Genomic DNA, 23786 nt, shown 5'->3' with positions numbered 1-23786 from the left:
AGAAAAATATTTTTCTAATAGCGGTCGCCCCTCGGCAGGTAATGGCAAACCTCCGAGTGTATTTCTGCCATGAAAAAGCTCCTCATAAAAATATCTGCCGTTCGGAGTCGTCTTGAAACTGTAGCTTCCCCCATTTGGGGAATAACATCAATACGCACACCACAAATAGGAGGAGGAGCTCGGCCAAACACCCAAAAAGGGTGTACGCGCCAATTATTGTATATATATATATTCCTTACAGTATGCTTCATTTTCTTAAATCGCGCTTTGTTCGCCAAAACGAATTTCACCAACTTTAGAAATCCATGGCTGTAATTTTTTTTCATTTATTTATTTGAAGAAGTTAAGAAAACATAACTTCAGTCTGACTTGTAAAACTAAAGAATGAGAAAATATATACAAATTCAATCACAAACTTACAACTAATTAAAACAAATTTTAAAACTATCTAAAAGATAGAGTTCATCAGTACAGAAAATGCTTTCTTAGAAAATGGGAAATTTAGCACGTTAGAATTGAAGATCTCATTAAGGGGTTAGGGGTAGTCAGAATTTTCAAAAAATCGATGTTTTGTTTTTTGCATTTTCTTAAAGTATAATGTTTTAAAAATATTGTGTAAAAATTTCAAGTGAATCCGACAAATACTTTTCAAGTTATTCAACAATTAACAAAGGGCCCTCGGAGGCTCCGGAGCCGATAGCAAAACTTTAAATGCGTTTTTCTCAAAACTATGTTTTTCAAACTGGTGAACACTGTAACTTAAAAACCGCTACGTAGATTTCAATAAAATTTATACAGCTTTTGAAAAACATAAAAAACTTGTGCCTGATCGAAGGATTTTTTTTTTTCAAAAATTTCGATTTTTTTTTAACAATTAACTGTTGGTTTTTTTTTCCTAAAATCTGGAAAAAATTTTCTGAGGCCGCCATTTTGTTCATTTTGAAAAAAAAAAAGCTTCGATCCGGCTCGAGATTATCTATCAATAAAAATAATTTTTCTCATCCGATTGGTTTTAGATGAATCTGCAAGGACTTGTGATGTTCACCGCAAGGGACTTCTGGAGAAACGGGCTTCACACAAACAGCGATAACTTTTGCAATTATTAATTTTTTTTTTTTGAAATTTTGGTGAAGTAAAGTTAAAACATGATGTTTTTATGCTATGTTTTTATTTTTGTTAAATAAATTAATTAAGTAGCAAAAAAAAATTCGTGAAAATCATCATTTTTTCGGGCCTCTGACTACCCCTAACCCCTTAAAATCACGAAGGGCACGTTTAATAGGAGCATTACGAGCATAATTTGTATTGAACTTATTTACATAGAAAGGAAGAGTGTTACGCAGAATTGTGGGAGGTATAAGACAATTAATACTTTGAAGCAGAAATGAGCAACCAATATCGCCCTTAATGGCATTGAAATCAAACGAGAGAGCAGAATCGATCTTCTACTTTCTAAAGAATTCAAATTGATCAATAGACAAAGGGATGTGTAAGATGGGATAGGATCAAAAAAATTTACTGATCTTAGTATAAATTTCAGAGATGTCATTTGTACACGTTCCATTAAAAATGTACGGTATGGGCTCCAAATAAAGGCGGCGTATTTCAACCTGGAGCGAACGAATACAGTAAAGAACAATTCCAGGGTATAAGGGTCCGTAAAATTTGAACTATTCCGTCGTACGAAACCTAAGACAGAATTTGATTTTGATAGGATGAAATTAATGCGGCTATTAAATGAGAAACGACTTTCAAAAATTACACTCAAACCTTGAGATTCTTTAACAGATTAAAGTACAATGTTAGACATGGTATAAGAAGTATGAAAGACAATAAGAATTTTGGAAAAAGTGACATAATAGCATTTTTTGATATTTAAAGAAAGTTGAGATTTTCGACGCCACATAACAAATTTCTCTATATCTGCTAGAAGTCTGAATACGTCAGTTGTGTTGTTTGTAATTGAAATAATTTTTAAATCGTCAGCATATAACAGAAAACTGGTAAATGAGAAGCCATTTCCAATGTCGTTTATGAATAAAACAAAGAGCAGCAGACCTAAAACACTTCCCTGTGGCACTCCAAAGCAGGCAATGCATGTTTGAGAGGATGTATCATCGATTGTGACCACACAACACCTTCCGCATAAATAGGATTTCAATCATTGCAGGGAAACAGAGTGAAACCCAAGAGCAGATAATTTATGTGGTAAAATGCTGTGAGAGACTCCGTCGAAAGCTTTGGAAAAATCCATTAAGTGCAGTCCGCTCAGACCTGCTCAGACCTGCTCAGAAGGCTCTAATACAATGGGTCTGGGCTGTGTCACTAAAAACGGTGAGGTTAGACACTGTGGATCGTCCAGTGACGAATCCATGTTGATTGCACGAAATTAGGCTTTTAGTGGCAAAGGACATCTTTTTATTGACAATGGTTTGAAAAACTTTAGAAATTGTCAAGAGCTTGCAAATTGGGAAAGTTTGCAAACTGGCTGCAAATGAGGTTAGATCTGAACCATAGGGAAAAGAATTCAGAAGGTGAGGTCAAGATCAGACCTTTACCGGCTCTAAGAGATTTCAAAAGAATCAGCGATTTTTTTTTCGTGAAAACTGAGATTGTGTTGTTAATGTACTAAAAAAAAACCAGCACAGCGAACATTCAACGTTGCTCCGTTGCCGTCTGAACCATAGATGATTAAATGCGAAACTCTTTTTCTCGTGAGAGCGAGCATTTTTTATAACATTCGTCAGTAATGCTACATGGGAAGAAACACTGAATGGGTATTTTTTAAACAAAAATTGTGATTTTTCAGTTTCCACACCAGCAATGAGGTTAGTATTTAGTGCGCGGTTGCCAAGCCAGCTTATATCTCCCGTTTCCACCTACATTTAATAAAAATTAGCACAAACAGCATAAAATGCATAAAAAATAAAAAACTCAAAAATTAATATTTTAACGAAATTATTCAAAAGTAATAAAAAAAAATAAAGTAATGAACACGAAAAACAAGTATAAATAAATACTTAAAATATTGCAGTTGTTTTAATACATATAACATAAAAAGAGGGTATAAAAAAAGAAACAAAAACCGTTGTGAAAAAACAAACAACATAAGTTAAAGCAAATAACCTTTTAAATTTTTTATAACTTAAAAATAGTTAACGAAAGCACGTTTGTAAAATAACTCAAACTTAAATTCAATTCCCTTACCTACCCTTTTCAACAATAAAATATTTACATATGTATATACAAATTTACATACATAAACCCACACCCAGTTTGCAATAAAATTACACAAGACGAATAAAAAGTAATTTAAATTATTACGTTTCAATTGAATTCATTTTAAAACAAATAACTATAAATATTGGAATCGCGAAATGTTTCCATTAACGCAAAAACGATCTGTTTTCTTCAATTATTTTTGGTGCCTTACTTCTGGTAGTCCGCCATTTCGCCTATCAACTGTTCATCCGCTCAGGGATTGACAATGCTGTCAAGTATTGAATCGAGTTCCTGTGCGCGCTCTCACACAAACTGAAGGAGTTTCGCATCTTATTATCTATGGTTTGAACAGCGACTGATTGGACGAATGTGTGAATACGTGCGAAATGAGTGGACCAAAATTCGGCTGCCGGTACTCGCTGACAGCCGGAGGTGCTCGCACAATTTTGTTTTTCATCCTAGCAGATTAGCCAAATCATGGTAATCTAACATCCTTACGTCTGAAGAACATTTGTAGCTTTCAATGCGGAAGATGCCTCACCTTTTTTCTTCTGGAACTGTTGTACAGCTCAGATAGTACGAGTATGCCACGGTGAGGAGAATTGAAAAGATGTGTTCAACACCCGACCGGTAAATGATTCTCAACTGATTTTGAAGGAATGAACTGATTCGCTGACGCAATAAGAGATATAACAGCGGTTTGTTTACGACAGAGGTCGGCAAAAACTCAAATTGTTTTCATGATTAAGACGAAATCAACTCAGCTACTACTCATGTTTATTCGTTCTTGTCAAAGCCTCGTAACCTTCTGCTTTCTTTCTCGTGCTAACCGGCGCCATTCGATCTTTACAACGGAGAAGAGACATTCTTCTTCCTCTGCTACCACCAGCTGATACCGCATCGAATACTTTCAAAGCCGGAGCGTTTGTATCCATTCGGACGACATGACCCAGCCAACGTAGCCGCTGGATCTTTATTTGCTGCCCTATGTCTATGTCGTCGTAAAGCTCATACAGCTCATCGTTCCATCATCTGCTGTTGCAAACGTGCAAATATCCGAAAATCTTACGCAGAATCTTTCTCCCGAACACTCCAAGCGTCGCTTCATCGGATGTTGTCATCGTCCAAGCTTCTGCGCCACACGTTAGGACGGGCATGATGAAAGCCTTGTAGAGTGTTAGTTTTGTTCGTCGAGAGAGGACTTTACTACTCAATTCCGTTTACTTTACTACTTCTCCGTTGGATTTCTAGGTGGAAAATGGTTCCATGTGTAGAAGTCCACGCAGTCTGGATAGCTCTCGAACATCCTCTTACCTTCGCACAATAATGCATATTGACATTATTTCAGGTGTTTAGTACACAAAATATTTTTTGTAATTAACCTGAAAAAATGGAATCATGGAAAAATTCAAAATGCAAAGCCTTTAAAAAAATACACTGTTATATTAAAGTAATTAAGTTACAGATAAGTCTATATAAAGGGTGTCCCACTCAGAACGCTTATTTTGAATCTGTACTCCCAATTTTTAATTTTGATCGTAAAGCACAGTCGCGACATGTCGTTAGAAAGCTACCATTGAGAACCATTGAAATCTACTTCAGTTTTGTGTAGATAATGCAATACAAAAATATCATTTTCTCGCAACGCTTCGATTTGAATTTGAAAGAAAGATATGTGCAATCGAATATGTTAAGTCGAAAAGAGCCAACGTTAGTAGGTGGTCACTTATCGTATATTGCATTTCATAGATAATCTCCATGACTATTTTTTTTTTTTTTTTTATTAAATTTCCAAAATTTTTCAAACAAACACTAACCTTTTTTCAAATCCCAAAATATGCGTTCGTAATGCGGCACCCTATATTTTTTTATGCAATTCCCTCCCGCCTTTGTGAACATCACAACAATAATACACAACGATAACACACACGTCTGGCATGATGCCCTGAACTCTATTTTTAGATTTCCCGAAGAAAACCACTATTCTAATTTTACCCATACATACGGACATACACTTGTGCCTAAATACATTTACCGGCAATGCAATATTTTTTTCTCACACCATAGGTTACATACAGGGTGCACCATCTTAATATTGACAATAAAATTATTGAATAACTTTCATAATTCTTAACCGATCGGCATCATAAGTCACTTTTTTTTTTTTAATTTCGGTTCAGTACAAGTTCGCTTCACATTGAAACCCAGCGAGCGGTTGTACCACCACAGGGTACGACTGTTCGTAATTTAGCACATTTTTTTCTGTAAAAAAATGTCCCCGTATTAAAAAATACAAGTTATAAAGCACCTTTTCATACTAAAAAATTGAGAAAACTTGAAAACTTGATAAACAACTATTCCAAAAAGTTTTAGTTATCAAACTTCATCACTCATAAAAAAAAATATTTGCATTTTTCTAGAAAACTTAAATCTTTGGACATAAAACTCATCCCTGTTCCTTCTGCCGATATGTTAAGTCCAGGAAATCATGGTATTCTTTCTGCTGTATATTATAATGAAACTTAAGCATTTGCTTCTTCAGATGCAGCTAATCTTTTTGCAGATTTCTTCCGCTCAAATTTTGAAGTAGACTCGAATTTGATTGAATGTCACCTGAACATGAATTCCTCAGTTAATGTCAGTTTGTTAGCCTAAATGCTTTCTGATGTTGAAGACGGAATGCGGCAAGTCAAGGCATAAACAAAATCTGATGTAGACAGGCTATCTTTGCAACCTTTTATAAACTGCTCTGCATATGCCTATTCACTTTTACTAATATTTAACAAATCCCTTGAACAGGGAGAGAACAGATGCCTGGAGAGTAACAGCTATTAATCCAGCATTAAAAAGTGGCAATAAGAATAATATTATACTATAGATATACCAGTTAGATCAATCTCCAAATTACCCACGGTTTCAAAATTATTTGAACTTATTGTGAAAGATAAAATTTATTTTGCAGTTAATCGTTACATCTCTGTAGACCAGATAGGTATCGTGAAAGGTAGATCCACTGTTGCGAATGTGCAGTGTTCTCTGAATGTTGTATATCAGCTTTTCAAAATAAAGTTCAAGTTGACACGGTGTACACAGACTTTTCAAAAGCAGTAATAAGGTTAATCGCACGGTTTTAATTTCCAAATTGCAGGGTATAGGAGTTTGACTACACTCTTTTAAAATCGATAAAATTCTATCTTACCTCTCTGAAATGTGTTGTTAATGTTGATGGTGTGTCAGCTATTTTTTTATTGCCTCCAGGGAAGTATACCAGGTTCCCTACTTTATAATTTTTGTTAATGACATTTCCAGTTGTTTTAGTAACGCAAATTCTCTTTTGTGTGCTGACGATTTAAAGATATATCCGCTGATTACAAGTACAGCAGACTCAAATAATCTTCAGTCTGTGATTTAGATAACGTCGTTGCTTGGTGAAAAAATTAACAAAAAATAAGTTAAATTTAAATGTAAGCAAGTGTTTTTATGTCTCTTATTCTGAATTCTATTCTCTTAAACCGACTTTCTATGATTCTAATATAGGTTATCCAATCCAAGTGCAATTATTGTCTAAAGTACGTTCACATGTGCAGTAATTAGCGATAAATCCACAAAATTAATATACCCGTTCACATATGGCAGATTACCTTCAAAATTGGCAATCAGCTGTCAATACTGCTTTGAAGGTTTTGGTTTGGTGGAATATTTCAGTATTTTTGGTTTGTTTAATTATTATTATATTAACAATTTGAAAAAAATGCAAGAAGAAGGAATAGGTAATTTAATTGCGCGATTGGCTGCTAGTAAAAACAGTTGGAGGAAATCAGTAAACGAAATTACTTTTTACTTCCTTTGTTCGCTCTAGATTAGAGTACGCAACATTTATCTAGAAACCTTTCTACCAATTTGCAATTGAGAGGATTGAACGTGTACAGAAGACCTTCCCTTAATATACTCTGAAGTCGTTACAACTCTCAAATCCTATCCCTTTTTATAATTACCGTTTGATTTTTATGAACTTAAAATCTGTCTGATTCATATGATCTACAATCAAATCTCAAAGCATTTAATATCAACCTCATATTTTATAAAGAACTCGCGTCTAAATACTCTTAATGAAATTACTGATTTGTGAGTAATCTATCTTCGACTCCACCTTTCAGTTTCGGAGTCGGCGGTTTGCTTCCGACTTTACGGATCCTTATTCTTTGAAGTCACTATTAACTTAGACTTGAACGTATTCAAAAGGAATTTCTTCGTTTTGTACTCAGAAATTTGAACTTCGCTGACCCTGGTACAAAGTGTGCATTACTAAACTTGAAGTCGTTACAAAGTAGAAGAAGTATTCTTTCACTCTACTTTGTTTTCGATATTATAAATGGAACAGTTAACTCGCCTTTACTTTTAGAGCGCATTAATTTTCACCTAGCTCGAAAAAACCTTCGGAGTAATTATTTATTCTTCCTAGAGCGGATTAGAACTGTTTATGCCTCGAAAGCACCACTGCTTAGAACATTAATGAGTTCAACCATATTTCAAGTTCTGTGGCTTTTGATTTATCGCTATCTAAATTTGAATTTAAATTATCACTTAATAATTTATTTAAATAGTATCAAAATATGTACGTATATACGAGGAGTGCCTTTTATATTTCGGGATTTGGCAACCCTGGTGTTGCAATCTGGCAACTGACAGCTGTATCGCAAAGTTTGACATTTTTTGAAATACCAGCGCTATTTGTGTTGTTTACAGTTACTTAAAAGATTCATCTGGGTCCAAAAATGGAATTAAATCGTGAACATTTTCGTGCGATTATTTTTTACAACTTTCAACGTGGATTAACTCAGCAACATTGCATGGATGAACTTAATTCATTTTTTGGCGATAAAGCTCCATCAAGGACCAGTGTTTATCGATGGTATGGTGAATTCAATCGTGGTCGTAGCTCACTCCAAGGCGAATTTCGTGAAGGTCGTCCAAAATCAGTTGTTGTTCCGAAAACCATTGATGCTGTGGCCGAACTGATATTGAAAGATCGTCATGTGACCCATCGTGAGATTGAGACAATTTTAGGCATTAGTGGGACCAGCATACATTCAATATTGCATAAACATTTGACTGTCAAAAAAATTTGTTCGCGTTGGATCCCACACAATTTGTCAATCGCTCAAAAAAACGATCGTGTCGATTGGTCGAAGGAAATGGTCAAAAAATACGATCGCGGGGCTTCGAAACACGTCTATCACATCGTGACAGGTGATGAATTATGGATGTATGCGTATGAGTCCGAAAATAAACAGCAGTCGACTGTATGGGTGTTTCAAGATGAGTCAAATCCAACGAAAGTTGTTCGCGCACGAAGCACTTCCAAGCAAGTGATCGCCTGTTTTTTTCGGAAAAACTGGACATGTCGCAACCGTACCACTAGAACTACGCAGAACAGTAAATTCTGAGTGGTACACAACCATTCCTTTGCCAGTTGTCTTCCAAGAAATTAGGAAAACCAATCGCCAAAGACGGATCACTCTTCACCAGGACAATGCGAGCTCTCACACATTGGCTCAAACAACTGCATTTTTGAGCACCCAAAACATCGAATTAATGAGTCATCCGCCGTATAGTCTTGACTTGGCACAGAATGACTTCTTTTTATTCCCGTACCTAAAAAGCAAACTGAGACGTCAACGTTTTTCGACACCTTAAGAAGTGGTTGCGGCATTCAGAATGCATGTTTTGGAGGTACCTCATTCAGAGCGGCAAAAGTGCTTCGACAATTGGTTCAAACACATGCAAAAGTGTATAGATCTTCATGGAGAATATTTTGAATATTTTGTTTTTGTTCTAATCCCGAAATATAAAAGGCACCCCTCGTATAATTCTTCTAAATACTCTTAGTTCTATGTAGTCTATAAGAAACTTTGTATTTCTTGACTTACTAAATGAGTAAATGAATAAAAAGAAAAAAAAAAAGAAATCTCTAGAGAGTAGATCTACCTTTATTCTCACTGTCTTTTGTTTTTAGTACAATTAGAGGAGAAATTGAGACTCTATTAAGGATCATTCTTTAATACCCTCGCAGATCTCTACGCAATACTTACCCATTTGATCTTAAATTGCTTAACACGAGATATGCGCGTAGTGCTCCTAATGCCCGCGCTCTAAGATATTTCACCGTTCGACTTTCGGTGTCAAAGAATGAATTTTATGAATTTCAGAACTGTTTTTTTTAATTAATTTATTTAAGTACCTGTAGTAATTCAAGCTCATATTAGCTCTAAGTGGTCTGTAGAAACTATTTTATGCTTTAGACTCGAAATAAACGAAATGAAATGAAATGAAATTTGAAATGAAATGAAATTTGATAAAATAAATGATAACTTTCTGAAATAAAATTAATTACATATTCCCCGCGAAAGCTCCGATTAAAAGAATGAAATATCATTCGCATCCAATGCCATTTGCTATGATGTCTAGGGACTATCTAACTTAAACAAACCAGTAACTATAATATTTAACAATTTGTGGCATGCACCTCAAATGCTTCAAAATGTTTCGATTAAAAAAAATAAATATATCTTATTTCTTCTTCCTAAATTTACTTCCTTAAAGATGTATTTTGCATGCATGAAAAATCATCCGACATTTTCAATTTTATTTCTCTTTATCTCTCAGTGTCATTTTATTTCTCAAGAATTATATAGTTTACAATAATCCAAAAAAATGGAATGCAATTTAAAGGTATTAGAGTCGTATTACATACGTTTTATTAGTAGTTACTTTTTCTTTGTTTTAATTTTAACTGGCACTTAAATTCTAGACAAATCATTAATTAAATTAGCTCGACTTTTTGTAAAATATACATACATACATACTGCATACACACATACACTAAATGCATAAGCCCTAACGTGCCATGATTTCGCATGCATTTCTACGCCCCCAAACATGCTGAAACTGCAACGGTGTACTTTGACGAGATATGCCGTAAGTAGCGGTTATTTATTAGTGTACGAGTATGTATGATATTCATTACAAATTGCGTAAAATTCACTTTCGCACTGGGTGCGCTCACGTGTGTGTGCGTGCTTACATTTATAAGTATGTTTGTGCTTAAAAGCTAAATTACAAGCTTTCGTTACACGTATTATGCATAATGATTAGGTTTTAGAAAAGGCTTTTCAAAGAACTTAAACTATTAGAATATAATTATGCGCATTTGTCAGTATGTATGTTTGGCACGGCCGTTGCACACTTTTCGCTCGCGGGCAAGTGTGTTGCGTTTGTTCTACGAGTTTATGAAAAGAGCACCAGTTGCTACGTTCGACACACACATTGTGGAGCTTTTTCTGCTTTGCTCTCTTACATTGCAATTGCTTGAGTGTGTGCGTGCGTGTGTGTGTGTGTGTGAAGTATTCCAGTATACATAACGCTCGTAACGTTTCAACACAAAGCTAAAATATTTCCTGCAGTTAAATAATTCTAGGTTGGTTAATATTCCTTCGCTCTCTGTTACGTTCTTTATTAGCCCAATTTATTGGCCTTCCCGCTTACGTCAGTTTACTTGATCTTCCTTCGTCCATCTCCGCTGCGTAAATTCGAGGAGAGTGCCGACTTGGAGGCACTTGTAGTGGATGAATGCCTCAACGATGACTGATCGTCCTTGAGGTGGTCATGTCGCCGCAAAGTTCGACCAGTAGGCGTATCCGATTTTTTGCTAGTACGCGTAAGAGTGCTCGAACTGTTCATGTGTGGCTTTCGTGGCATTGTTGCCATCTGTAATAGCGTAAAAAATGAGTTTAGTTTGATTTTTCGCCACTTTCAATTTTATATTCATCTCACTCGTTTGTTCTGCTCTTGTGAGTAGTTGATCTCATATCCTTCGCTAATGAGTTTCGGCTTCCATGGGGCCAGCATTGACACCGATCGTGAGACGGTGCGCGTCATCGGCTGTAGTGGTTGAGGTTTACCCTTGTTCGAGCGAAGGTCGTCTCGTGATATAGAACGACGCCTCAAATGGTATGGCTGTGGTATGGCACCGACTGTCGTAGCGTGCAGATAGACTACGCTGCGCTGACTGTGTAAACTGGACTCGCCTTCTGTTCCGGAACTCTCTGCTGGAAAACGATCACGCTCTCTGAAAGAGTATAAAATTGAAGCATACACTTGTTAGTATAGGATTTCTTTGCTTTTGCATTCTTATTGTATTAGAACTCACCTCGAGTAGGAAGATGTTAGGCGTCGCTCAGCACTCCGTGCCGGCTTCGGCGGTCCCATCAGATGATGTGGAGTTCGCCTGACATCCCTTTCTTTTCCACCTGCATCAATACCATTCGGTGTTGAAGTGGACATGGCCAAGGGTGTGCTGTGACGATCGTTGCTGCGTCGATAGGTGTGATCATCATACCGATGCGAACGATCCAACCGCTCACGGGACAAGGTGCGTGCGCCACCCACACCACCGTTTGGACGTTTATTCTGGTCTTCCGTTTCCGAACCACTCTCTGAAATGTCATCCAAATCCCGTGATCTTGAGTAATGTCGACGTTTGCGGAAATCGACTTCATCGCCAGCCACTCCAACACCATTTTCCAAGTTATGCATTGAAGAACTCTTGTGGCGCGAGCCACCAACTCCTGTCTGAGTGGCAGAGGACAGTGAACGACGATAATCGTTTTGTTGTGGATTAGCGTTGAGGCGGTCCAAGTGGTAAGCGCTCTGTGAGTATTTTTGCGAACGATTAAGTGTGGACGGAATCGAAGATCGTGTTCTGAAAGCAGTTAAAAGTCAGTGGATTGTAAAACACTAACTAAAGGATCTTACTTTGTTGTTGTATTAGCTTTGGTTATAGTTGGCGGATTCGAGTCTAGATCTGTGTCACCAAAGAAACGCAAGTTTTTGGGCGGAATTGGTGGTGGTGCTGAGGTATTACGTCCAGAATTTTTAGTGCGCTTCATGGTTGAGGATTCGCTCTGCCCGTTGACTGAAACATCCAACTGCAAGGAAACAGAAATAAAAATAATATCTGTACGGATGCAATAAGTTGAAACACAAGCAATAAATAAATGTGGAGCAGTCTTGTTAAGGCGGGGGAAATCTTTATACCTCGAGCCTAAAATTTGAGCATTAGGGCATTGCAAGATTTATATTTTAGAATAACTTAGTACATCTGTATTAATGTGATAATAAATTTTTTACCGTAGAAAAATAAATTGTTTAACTGCCTCAAGAGTGGCACTAGAATGAAATCCGGAAGGAAGTAGAAATCGCGGTCACCCAAACAATACTTGGAGAAGATCAACACTCCTTGAACCTGCGGTAGGCGATATAACGTGGGACACTGCAAAAAGTACTGCCCGGAACCGGGTCAGATGGAGAAGCCTTGTAGAGGCCGTGTGCTCCCAATAGAAGTGAAACAAGGGAGGAGATGGAAGGTTTTTGCTGTCTGATTTCATTAACCTTACTCTGCTAAGATACGTAAATTTGTGTAGTATAGGCTGCATAAAAATACCATTTACGCTTTGTGGGTTTGACAGTGTTTTTTGCATACCTTCGATACACACACGAGTGCCAAGCGTTCCCGGCAATATCAATTAAAATCATCTCATTAGAGATACGTCCTTACGAGTAATAGTAAACTGAACAATTTTGAAGTCGTTTAACCCCAGATTTTGGTTTTTTGATTTATGGCGCTCTCATAGCGATATGCTTCCAATATCACTTTGTGCAGTTTTAGGGCAGAACTAATATTTTCTGTTCTCTCGTAATGAACGACGTCTTGCTAGCAACATTTTCGAAGAACACAAGCCCCCACAAAGCGTATCAAACAGTGACTCGTAGTGGGTGCATGGGACACTAAATAATCACTAATGGATTATCAGCTCTCCGAATGACAAAGTTCTGTTTGCTGGCATAGCCATCAAATTCTTACAGCAAATTGCAAAAGGGGCAAAAGGAATCATTCTCTAGTTACGGACCCATTTCTAAGCTCTCTATTATGTCTATACTCTTTGAAATCATCATAAAGAAAAAGGAGTTATATTTTTTATTAAGAATTTAATTTCTTCACACGGCACGGTTTTGTTTCTAGCAATTTCTATTTTTGCCTTTACTAGTCAAGTTCACTGTATCTAAACCGATTTCCCAAAGCGTTTGATAAGCTATCGCATAGATTTGTAATAGATATGCTAGGCTGAGATCATATTTAAGTTACATAGTTTGTGGAGTTACTGTTGATGGCGTCTCCTCTAGACCGTTCTCTCTGTTTTCTGTGGTTCCACAAGAAAGTAACCTAGACCCTCTCATTTTTATTTTTTTGCATGAATTTTTAGATTTTTCCTTTGCTAATTTTTTTTTTTTGTAATTTTTATTTAGTTGCATGGTAACTACCGATATCGATAACTATGGTTTCACAGCTGAGAATGGCAAACTGTGTTGATATTTCAGTAAGGTTTGGCTAATCATCATCACTCGTTTAACGCCGATGCTTCCGAATTGTGGAAATTTACTTTGAAAAACAAAAAAAATTTGTTCGCGAAGTTCATTGTCATTCTCAACTTGTTGACTTTTGTACTTCGACTTCGTGGAAAATTTTACTAAAGGATCTTGGCTTAGGTGTCTATAGATAAGAGTTCGTACAAGAATTGAAGCCAAATGACCATCGTTGGGGTCGCGTTTTTGCGGGTTGGGCTCATTCCGATTTACTATTCAGAAAAAGTGGAAAAAGTAGCCGCGGCGGACATAACTTCTGCTCAAATATGAACGAGACGTTATCAATAAAACGGTCCGCGGATGACATATGGCAAAAATAAATTTTTTGTTTTTTGGTAGGACTGTTATAAGCTTACATGGCAAATTTCATCGTGATATGTCACATAGTTTGTTTTCTGTGCTACTGTAAACAAGTCAAGCTCGAGTGTGTTCTTCGAATATTCTTTTATGACTTCAATTGTCTCAAAATGTTTTCCACGGAGCGGCAACTTGAGCTTGGGAAACAGGAAAAAGTCACATGGAGCCATATCAGGCGAATACGGTGCTTGCGGAACCAAAATAACATTATTTTTGTTCAAATAATCGCGAACAAGTCGTGATGTGTGAGCTGGTGCATTATCGTGATGCAAGAACCATGACTTGTTGTCCCACAATTCCTTCCTTTTAAGACGAATGTTCTCGCGCAAACGCTTTAAAACGTCTAAATGATATTCAGCGTTAACCGATATTGCGATTTGTGCGATTTTCAAGCACAATTTCCTTTACTTTTCCGATGTTTTCGTCGTTTACTGATGTTGCTGGACGACGTTCATGAGGCAAGTTTTCAACCGATGTAAATCTTTGAACGATTTGTACCACTGGAAAACACGTGCACGCGATAGAGCAGAGTCCCCATAGGTTGTCTGCAACATTTTTAAGGCGTCTGAAGCCGAAATTTTGTTGGAATAACAAAATTTCCAACAAATTCTTTGTTCAACTTGAATTTCCATCGTTAAATTCGAAGAACACACTTGAGCTTGACTTGTTTACAGTAGCACAGAAAACAAACTATGTGACATATCACGCTGAAATTTGCCATGTAAGCTTATAACAGTCCTACCAAAAAACAAAAAATTTATTTTTGCCATATGTCATCCGCGGACCGTTTTATTGATAACGTCCCGTTCATATTTGAGCAGAAGGTATGCCGTATATTCAAAAAATAAATGCTATGTGATTCTCTTTATATTATCATTTTAAGTTCTAAAGCTCTTAAAAAAGAACCCGATAGATGCCGATGACTTAAAAATATTTTCTGTTATAACTAACTCTGCAAAGTCGCATACAGTTTACGTCGATGTTAACAGTTTAGCTAATTGGTGTCATTATGCGCGATACTCTTTAATTGTTAACAAATGCTTTAAGCTCTCCTCTTCGAAAATAGAGGGCTTTCCAATAACAGGTGTTATTTTGAATAGCCCTATATTTCGGTGCAGGTAACTTTTGAAGCTGTCATTTTTTGATACTTGACAAGTAGAAACTACGCCATTAATAAAAATGAAACGATACACGCTTAAACAACGCACTGAAATTATTAAAATCCAGTATAAAAATGGAGAAAATTTGGCAGAGACGGTTTGTAAAACTCGAACATTTTTGGGTAACCGTGAAGCACCTTGTCGGACCGCAATACAGATATTGGTGAAAAAATTCGAGCTGTTGGGACAAGTTAGTGATGTGAAGAATAAAGCCCGTGCACGTCGCTCAAGAATAGCCGAAAACATTGCTGTTGTAGCCGAAAGTGTTGAAGAAAACCCAGGTTTGTCCATTCCTCGTCTTTCTTTGGAATTAGGCATTCCACAAACGTCATTACACCAAATTTTGCATAAAGATTTGGGTCTTAAGGCTTATAAAGTCCAGTTTACACAAGAACTCAAGCCGACCGATCATCGAAAACGTCGTGTCTTTGCTGATTGGGTCGTTGAAATGCATGAACATGATCCGGAATTCTATTGAAAAATCTTCGTGAGTGATGAGGCCCATTTCCACCTCGGTGGCTGTAGGTCCCTCCACAAATAGGAGGAGGAGCTCGGCCAAACACCCAAATATATATAATATATGTACCGAAGCAAAACATGTTCTTTTTTCTACTTAATTTCTACAATTCCGAACACGGGTGTATATATTTGGGAGACCGGTAAATAATGTCGCTTTTTAAGGTAAATTCGAATAAATAAAAGTCTTATATGATTTTCGTTTCAGACAATGATATGTATAATCACTCTCGTTGGCAACAAGCTTTTGCCATCTAGTGTGCAAATTTTCAATGCCAGCCTTACATTATCGTGTAGCCTTGCAAAGTAACGTATTTTCTATTCATACGCTGGATATCAATTAATGAGTGATTTACTCGGCCTAATTGTTCACAATTAAGATCTGCATTAACAGTTTCTCCGGGTCTAAGCACTTGAAAATGGACGATTCCACGCATACTTCACCAAACACACAAAAGTGCCTTTTTCGGATGTAAATCTGGCTCAGCAGTCCTTCGTGGTGGTTCATTCGCAAAGAGCCACTGCCTTTTGCATTTTGGATTATCAAGCAGGACCCATTTTTCATATTTTTCATCTTCAGTGATCACTCAATCAAAAAACGGTTTTGTATTGTATCGTTGAGGTACTAAGTTGCATGTCGTGAATCGGCTAGCTCTGTTTTCTTTAGACAGATTATGCGGAACCCAAACACTTACTCTCTTTGTTTTACCGATTTATTGCAAATGTTCTTGGATAGTCGACCAGGGTTAGTTAAGAGTATTTGACAGTTCCTGGATTGTCTGACACGAATTTGTTTCCTCGTCCGCCTTTAATATGTCATTGGCTAAAGTTGTTGATCTTTCTAATCGATGCGAGGCGGAAAGATCGAATTTACTGGATCTGTAGAAAAACACCTTTGGCATTTACGAACATCCAAGGCACTTGGGTAAAAATCGCAAATATTTTTGGTAGCAACAAATACAAAGAAACTCCAGAAGCATGTAATAGCGGAATGATTCTGTTCTTGTATTTGGCTAGCCATTTCACTCAAAATGGCGAAAGATTTAAATTTCACAACTAAACAAGTCACTTTAACTTTGAAATGCCTCTGACGCGACTTTCAACTACGCAATGCAATAAAGAAGCATTGACATGTATAGGAACGACATTACTTTTCCGTCTCCCTGATATATTTTTTATTTTTGACCGGTGGCTTGAAGACTTCTTCACCGAAAATTTATAAAATCAAATCAAACGGCATCAAGTGCGTCATTACTATAAAAACGTTATTTTCTATTTCTGAAAACTTCAACTTACAGCTCCCAAATAACAGCGCCGTATGAACGATACTAAAACTAGCGCTGAATTCTAAATACCATAGGCTGCCTTAATACGGAATCCCATACGTAAGTTTAGTGCTAATCCTAAAGGCTTGGCACTTAAGAAAGAATTGCATCAAATCCACTTACCTTTTCCTTTGATTTGCTCTTCGAACGCCTGTCCAACGATTTGAACCAGCTGACTTTTTCGGGCTTTGCAAGCGGCGACTCCTTTTTCGGCTTATCGGATGAGGTACGCTTGAGCAACAATGGACTAGCTTTAGGTGTAGACAGACGCCGACGCATTGAGATATCCGTGGCCTAAATTTTAAATTGAAAATTAAGTAAGATTGCAATTAATATGAAATTGTTTGCATTTTTTTATTTATTTTTATTTATAATAAAAACTGTTTTCCAACTCGCTACGAGTGACAACACGTGGCACACTTCCACGCCTATAAGAAGAGCTATACTAAAAATAAGAGCAAATGGTGACGCTAAAATTGTGGTAACCTGTTACAGAATCCACAAATACACCAGTGCAGATACGAGTGAAAGAGTTTGTACACAGGTGCCAATTGTTGAAATTGCAAAAAAGTTAAAAAAAAAAATAATTTAAAAATACAACTACGCGCATATGAACTCGTTTATGTGCTTGTGTATGTGTGGGTGATACCAAGCAGCAATGATCGGTCAAAGAGGAGTAACAACAACGGTTTCCATATATGTATGTATTCTTGGTACGATGCTGCTGTCAACAAACCAAAGCTATAGCCCCTCCCTCCCTCTCCACCTGCATCTCCGTCACCACCAGATCCCTTTGTCCGTTCCATGTTTCTGTGACTGTTGTCCCTTGCCTGTGGCCTAATAAGCGAAACGTGAGTTCACATGCTAACAATACCTGTTCAGTGCAGCCACCGTTACCGCCACCGCCGCACCCGCAACCGCACAGTTAACCAAAAGTACCGTAAATGCAATGGCAATAGCCGCTGTAACAACACCAATCGTACAACAAATATACAAAGACCAGCTACAGTCGCAACTGTGGCTGGTGCAATAATAAACAACAAGTGCAGTTTGCGGTTTACGAATAAATGCACCACACCGCACACCACACACCAAACGCAAACATACATACGTACATAGCGCATACTCTAATGTACGTACGAATGTTCGGCGCCCAATAAATAGCAGCTTTGGCGTGTATGTTGCATGCAACACCACAACAAGCGGTTGACCACAAGAGCTGTGTGCATTGGCAATTGATTTCGTGAGGTTTCGAATTTTGTTTTATAAGTCAACCCTCTGCTCGGCGCCGCCCTCCCGCGCGTCTTATTACATATTTAATATTGCAAACTGTAGCAAAAAGTTGCTGGTAAACGTGTTTACCCAGTTCGCTGAGGTTTTTTTGCGGTGGTTGACGTTGATATTAGACCTGGTTATTCGAGGTATTTCTTTTTGTTGTAACTTTTGCTCCAATTGCGGTTTGTATCGATTTAAAACAAGCTTCATTTGGGCGCCGTGACTTACTTTCATTTCATGCATTTTCTCCCATATTTGGTGGCACCCTGTATTCAAGCCGTAGTTGCGCTCATGTGCGCGTTCACATTTTCCTCGCGGCGGCTTTCAATTAGCGCAAATATTTGCGCGCATAGCAGCCAAATTACAATGGCCTACAGCACATAGTGCCTCACCCTTGCTCTGCCACCCTCAGGTATTCTGCATGTTGAGTGGATTTCGAGCCTGCTATGAAATGCCAAAAGGTAACACTCGTAGACCGGTAATTGTTTTAGCAGCGCCCTCCTCGTTGCCTGTCAGCACTGGGTCGGCATCTCCCACGTCTGCCAACCCGCTTATTTGGCTGCCAATAGCACCGCCCACCTGTGTACATAAATTTGTAGTATAAATTCGAATTGCGACTAACAGACTCGCTTTTAAAGGCACGGCACCTGCTACCCTCACACCGCACCCCTAGTTTGTGTACTAATGAATTTGTTAGAAAGGTCAGAGGCTGCGGAAAGCGTCTGGCAACAAGTTTCGCTTAGCATTTGCATTTTTGTTTACGAGCAGCGTTTTAGAGAGCTGGCACTGGTAAGTAATCATAAAATTAGCTACAATTTTTTCAGCAACAAAGTGTCTCAGTGTCGCCGAACTTTGTTTTTCGACGCCTTGTGAATGGGTACCTGTTACAGGTGCGTGAAAGTATTCAGGATAGTGGAAGTAAACTAAGGTATTCTAGTCACTGAAATAAGCGAACTCCTTCCGTCGTGTAGACTCATAATTTCAATCTATTTTGTAGTCTCTGAGTCGGCTTTGGGTGTCAAATATAAAAAATGGGCTAAATAATTCGAGGCTAAAGAAAAAGTAGTATCCATATTCGAATTTGAAAAATTCCTCAAACTATTCATTACAAATATACGACTTTTTTTATATGGAGAAAATGCGCAACACTGTCAAAGAAAAAAATTATAAAACATTAGTGAGAATTCTGAGCGACTTCAAACTTGCACTTTATTGGAATAAAATTTAATGGGCTGTAAAACTGCGGACCCAATTTTTGGTTTTTAGGTCTGATTGAATTTTCAAAGAGCATTATTCGAGTTGTAAACAATTTTTCGCTTTGAAAATTGGCATTAAATGATTTTTTTTGCAAAATGAACTGTATCTTTATAATAATAAAAAAACATAAGAAAGCTAGTCAAAAGCTATGGTCAACCTGTCAAAATTATGTGGTACAATAGTTTTTTTCCATGTACTGTGGCGGGAGAGAGGGGATGTAACAAGGACCGCGATTGACTGGAACTTCCACGGAAGCCGCGAGGATGGCCAACGGACACCTGGAGACGACTGCTGGAGTCAGAAACCCGCGCCATGCAGCTCAGCTGGAATGGAGTTAAGATATTAGCGCAAAACAGACTCGCATGGAAGAAATTCGTTGTGGCTCTATGGTCCAATTTGGAATTGATGATGGTGATAGTTTTTTGCGGGCGGTAGGTTGCCTCCACATTGCTGATGATGCAACTAGTAAGTTAGTTCAATTTAAAAACAATCGAGTAGTTAAACATGCTTTTTTGATTTTTTGCTCTTCTGTACAATTTCTGTACCCCAGTAGACGTGGTGTTGCATTTGGCGTATACGAGGTATTGCGTACCGAATGACTTTCAATGCCGCAAATGAAAATCTCTTCTACCACGTAATTGTAGAATTTTGTTTATCAAAGTTAAAAATTACCAATTTTTAGCGATATAAATTCCTCGCTTTTTATTCATGTTAATTCAAAAATTAAACAAAATTCTTTCATCCAAATTATATGAAAAAGAAACTAAGAAACAGTATTAAAAACAAACTAGAAAAATATGTAGGTAAGAAACCTAACTCGGTAAGCCGGCTAACTCGAAGACACGCCTTTGAAATTAACGGGACGGGTATGTTGTGGGATAAATACTAGCGGCAAAAATGTATATCGTTAATTTTATATATTTCAAGAAGACACATGAAAAGTGATAAATATCTGGATGACACAGATACAATATTCCCAACAACAACAGCCACAGCACAGCTATCGAGAAACATCACCACCAATCTCATTCGCAGCATCCATGAAAGTGCCATAAACAGCGGCGGTGCAATTAATTTGCTTTTATGCCTTTTAGTAATTTCGCCACTTTGGCGATTTTTATCAACCAGACGGGCACGCGGGTCTGAAATATTTGAAAGCTCCTCCGCCAAATAGTGGCCTGTTTGATTTTGTCGCTGTTAGTTTTATGACTCGAAGTGCCGCCTCGCTATTAACAAAATATTTGCATATTTTAATTAGAAGCCAATAAATTTTTTGGAAGATACATTAACCATTTCATATCAGCGATTGAAGAAGGGTAAGGTAGCAAATACGAGCATCCACTTATAGTTAAAATTTTTTTCTGAACATCTGACTGGGGTGTGCCAGGGCAAAAAGGCAATATTATAGAACATATTGTACATGGAATTTAAATAAAATCAGACTTAAGACGGTTTGTCATCCAGACACTTGACATCCAGCAAACAACACCAAATATATTGCAAATCGACCACCGCCTGATGGCACGTAAATATTACAATTCGCGGAATTATAAAAATATATAAAATTTAAATACTTGGTATGCAAACTTAATAGATGTAAAGTTAATGCAATTCAATAGAAAAAAGTGAAAGAAGTTTAGGTAAACATTTCTTTACTTAAAAATTCAAAATGTTTGAGCTTCGCGCCTCGCTCACTCGGAGGCTTCAGAACGCATTTAATAATAAAAAGATGAAAAACGAAGAGTCCTATCTATTTTTGTTGTATTTTTTTTTTTTTTTTTTGTTTGTAATAAATACTGCAAGCGGATTTGGGATTTTTTTGTTTTCTTTTTCTTGCTTCTTTCATTTGACACCTTTTCGATGCCGCATCAAATTTTAGCATTAGGTGCGGCTCATAAGCTTAATTGGCTTTTAAAAAAGCGGAATAAAATTTGGCTGACTCGCAAATTGTTTTGTTTACTTAATTTTAGTGGAAATTTCAGCGCATTCCAATGACGAATTCCCCTGCCCTTTGCACCGTTGACAAGGCGAACATCAAAGTGATTATCGGGCAATCAAGCATTGCAATGTAATTTTCACGCTCAACTGATTCGTTCGCGCATGTGCGGCGTGTACAGGAATATGGCTCGAAAAGTGTGGTGCAACATCCGCCGCCAATTTCAAAATCCGACAATTGCCGACTTTCCGTAACTACTTGGCATGCACTGCAACAGCAACAATGGCAACAAATACGATGGTGTTTATTATGGCGACGGCGTTGGCAGCACGTTCCAGTGCATTAGAATACCAAGGCCGAATGCCAAATGCCTACAAATGCACAACCTATGTAACTGACACTCAAGAAGAGCACCAGCACTGCAACGACTACCAGACGAGCTGTCTTTCGTGAATGGGGCAAAAGTAGAATCAAAAGATTGACGAAGAAATAGAAGTGGAAGTACAAAAAAAAAAAACAGAAAAAAAGTGTAGTCGCATTAGAAAGACTAAAGTGCTAAAGAGTAGTGCGACGAAGGGGTACATAAGCACATTCTAACAAGAGCATCGAAACGCTAAGTCTCAGTTACAACTGCGCGTCCAACCAACCGTCGCTAATTATGCGCCAGCAAATGCCGCAGACAAAGACGCGCCTGCGCACAACACACCAAGCCAACTGAAATCCGCATTTTATGCCACTACTATAGCTTTTACGTTAGAGCGGTAAGTGGTGATCAGTGCATGGTGTGAGTGGTGAGTGGTAAGTGGTAAGTGCCGCCTATACGTCTATTCTGTATCCCAGCTGCAATGCATTTTCAATTTTCTTCGGCGCCGTTAATCGCCGTTTCCACTGGTGGCTTCCGTTGCTATTGATTTAAGTAGTCTGTTGCCTAACGGGCTTCAAATTCACTCGCTCGCAGTGCCTCGAGCCGAGGTTTCCTGCAGCAGCTAAACGGTGGCTTGTGGAATTGCCTTGTTAACATTTAAAGTAGTTTGATAATTTGGTATTTCCGTTTTAGCAGTCAATGTGTAATCGCCTGAAACTTTGAAAAAATAAATGAATGACAAACTATTGGAAATGCTATGGGCCACTGCATTGGCGAGCGATTGGCTACTTTGCGTACGCGTGTACGCGTACACACCACATTATTCAAAATCGCTCTTATTTACATAGTCTTGCGTATATACATATACATATATATCTACATTAGACCGGGTCGATTTTTTACAATCAAATGGGGGGAATGAAATGATGTTATTTGTCATATTGAAACATATATACGAGTATATATAATTGGCGCGTACACCCTTTTTTGGGTTTTTGGCAGAGCTCCTCCTCGAATTTGTGGTATGCGCCTTGATGTTGTTCCACAAATGGAGGGACCTACAGTTTCAAGCCGACTCCGAACGGCCTGTCGGGGGGTCCCGCTATTAGAAAAATGTTTTTTTTTTTAATTTTGGTGTTTTCACAGAGATTCGAACCGACGTTCTCTCTATGAATTTCGAATGGTAGTCGCGCAGCAACCCCTTCGGCTACGGCGGCCGCCATATTGAAACATAGCACTGGGTTTTTTGACTTGGTTTTTTTTGAATAATGGCAAATTCTAATATCATGACAGTTATGACATTTAATGTTTTGACAACCAGTAAAAGTTTAGCATTTGTTGCAATGAATTCAATTTGGCTCAAAAATTCCACCAATATATGAGTAATAAAAATCCATCATAAAAAAGGTGGATCTGCAAAAGTCACATTTCGTTGGTTTTCCTGAAAAAATCATTTTTTTATACGAAGTAGATTTTCGTTTATCTGGATAAGTCAACACACAAAATTGCCGCGGGTTGGGTACGTAATGCTGTATGATACAATATTCTGTTTACAAAATGCTGTATACGAAATTCTGTATTTCAAAATTCTGTAAAAAATATTCTGTATTGCCGAAATGCTGTATTGACGAAATTCTGTATTGACGAAATTTTGTATTGTCAAAATTCTGTATTGACGAAATGCTGTAAGTAAATGATAAGAAATTCAACAAATTTTATAAAAAAAGTGCACAGTTTTTTTTCTTCAGTTTCGATAGAATCCACCGTATTTTTGCGTAGAGCTCCTTTTCGCGTGGGTGGCCTTCGGCCGCGCTTCAAAAAAATAACCCTCATCAGTCCAACTCCGGCTACGCAATCCACCGTATTTTTGCGTAGAACTCCTTTTTTCATTG

The 23786-nt window shown here is 37.7% G+C and overlaps 1 protein-coding gene across 1 annotated transcript in view; it reads right to left on the bottom strand.

The window, feature by feature from the left end:
- Positions 1 to 9858: 9858 nt before the first annotated feature.
- Positions 9859 to 23786, bottom strand: part of LOC129243419 (uncharacterized) — a 122654-nt gene continuing 108726 nt past the window's right edge. The window contains exons 4-8 of the mRNA XM_054880397.1: positions 17186 to 17356; positions 12037 to 12209; positions 11432 to 11983; positions 11056 to 11350; positions 9859 to 10989 (exon numbers count right to left, since the gene is read on the bottom strand). Of these exons, the coding sequence (XP_054736372.1) occupies positions 10774 to 10989; positions 11056 to 11350; positions 11432 to 11983; positions 12037 to 12209; positions 17186 to 17356 (1407 nt within the window). The 3' untranslated portion in view covers positions 9859 to 10773. The remainder of the gene's footprint in view (positions 10990 to 11055; positions 11351 to 11431; positions 11984 to 12036; positions 12210 to 17185; positions 17357 to 23786) is intronic.

The sequence above is a fragment of the Anastrepha obliqua genome, chromosome 4, assembly GCF_027943255.1.
Source record: "Anastrepha obliqua isolate idAnaObli1 chromosome 4, idAnaObli1_1.0, whole genome shotgun sequence".
NCBI lineage: Eukaryota > Metazoa > Arthropoda > Insecta > Diptera > Tephritidae > Anastrepha > Anastrepha obliqua.
This window is presented reverse-complemented; position numbering and strand designations above follow the sequence as displayed.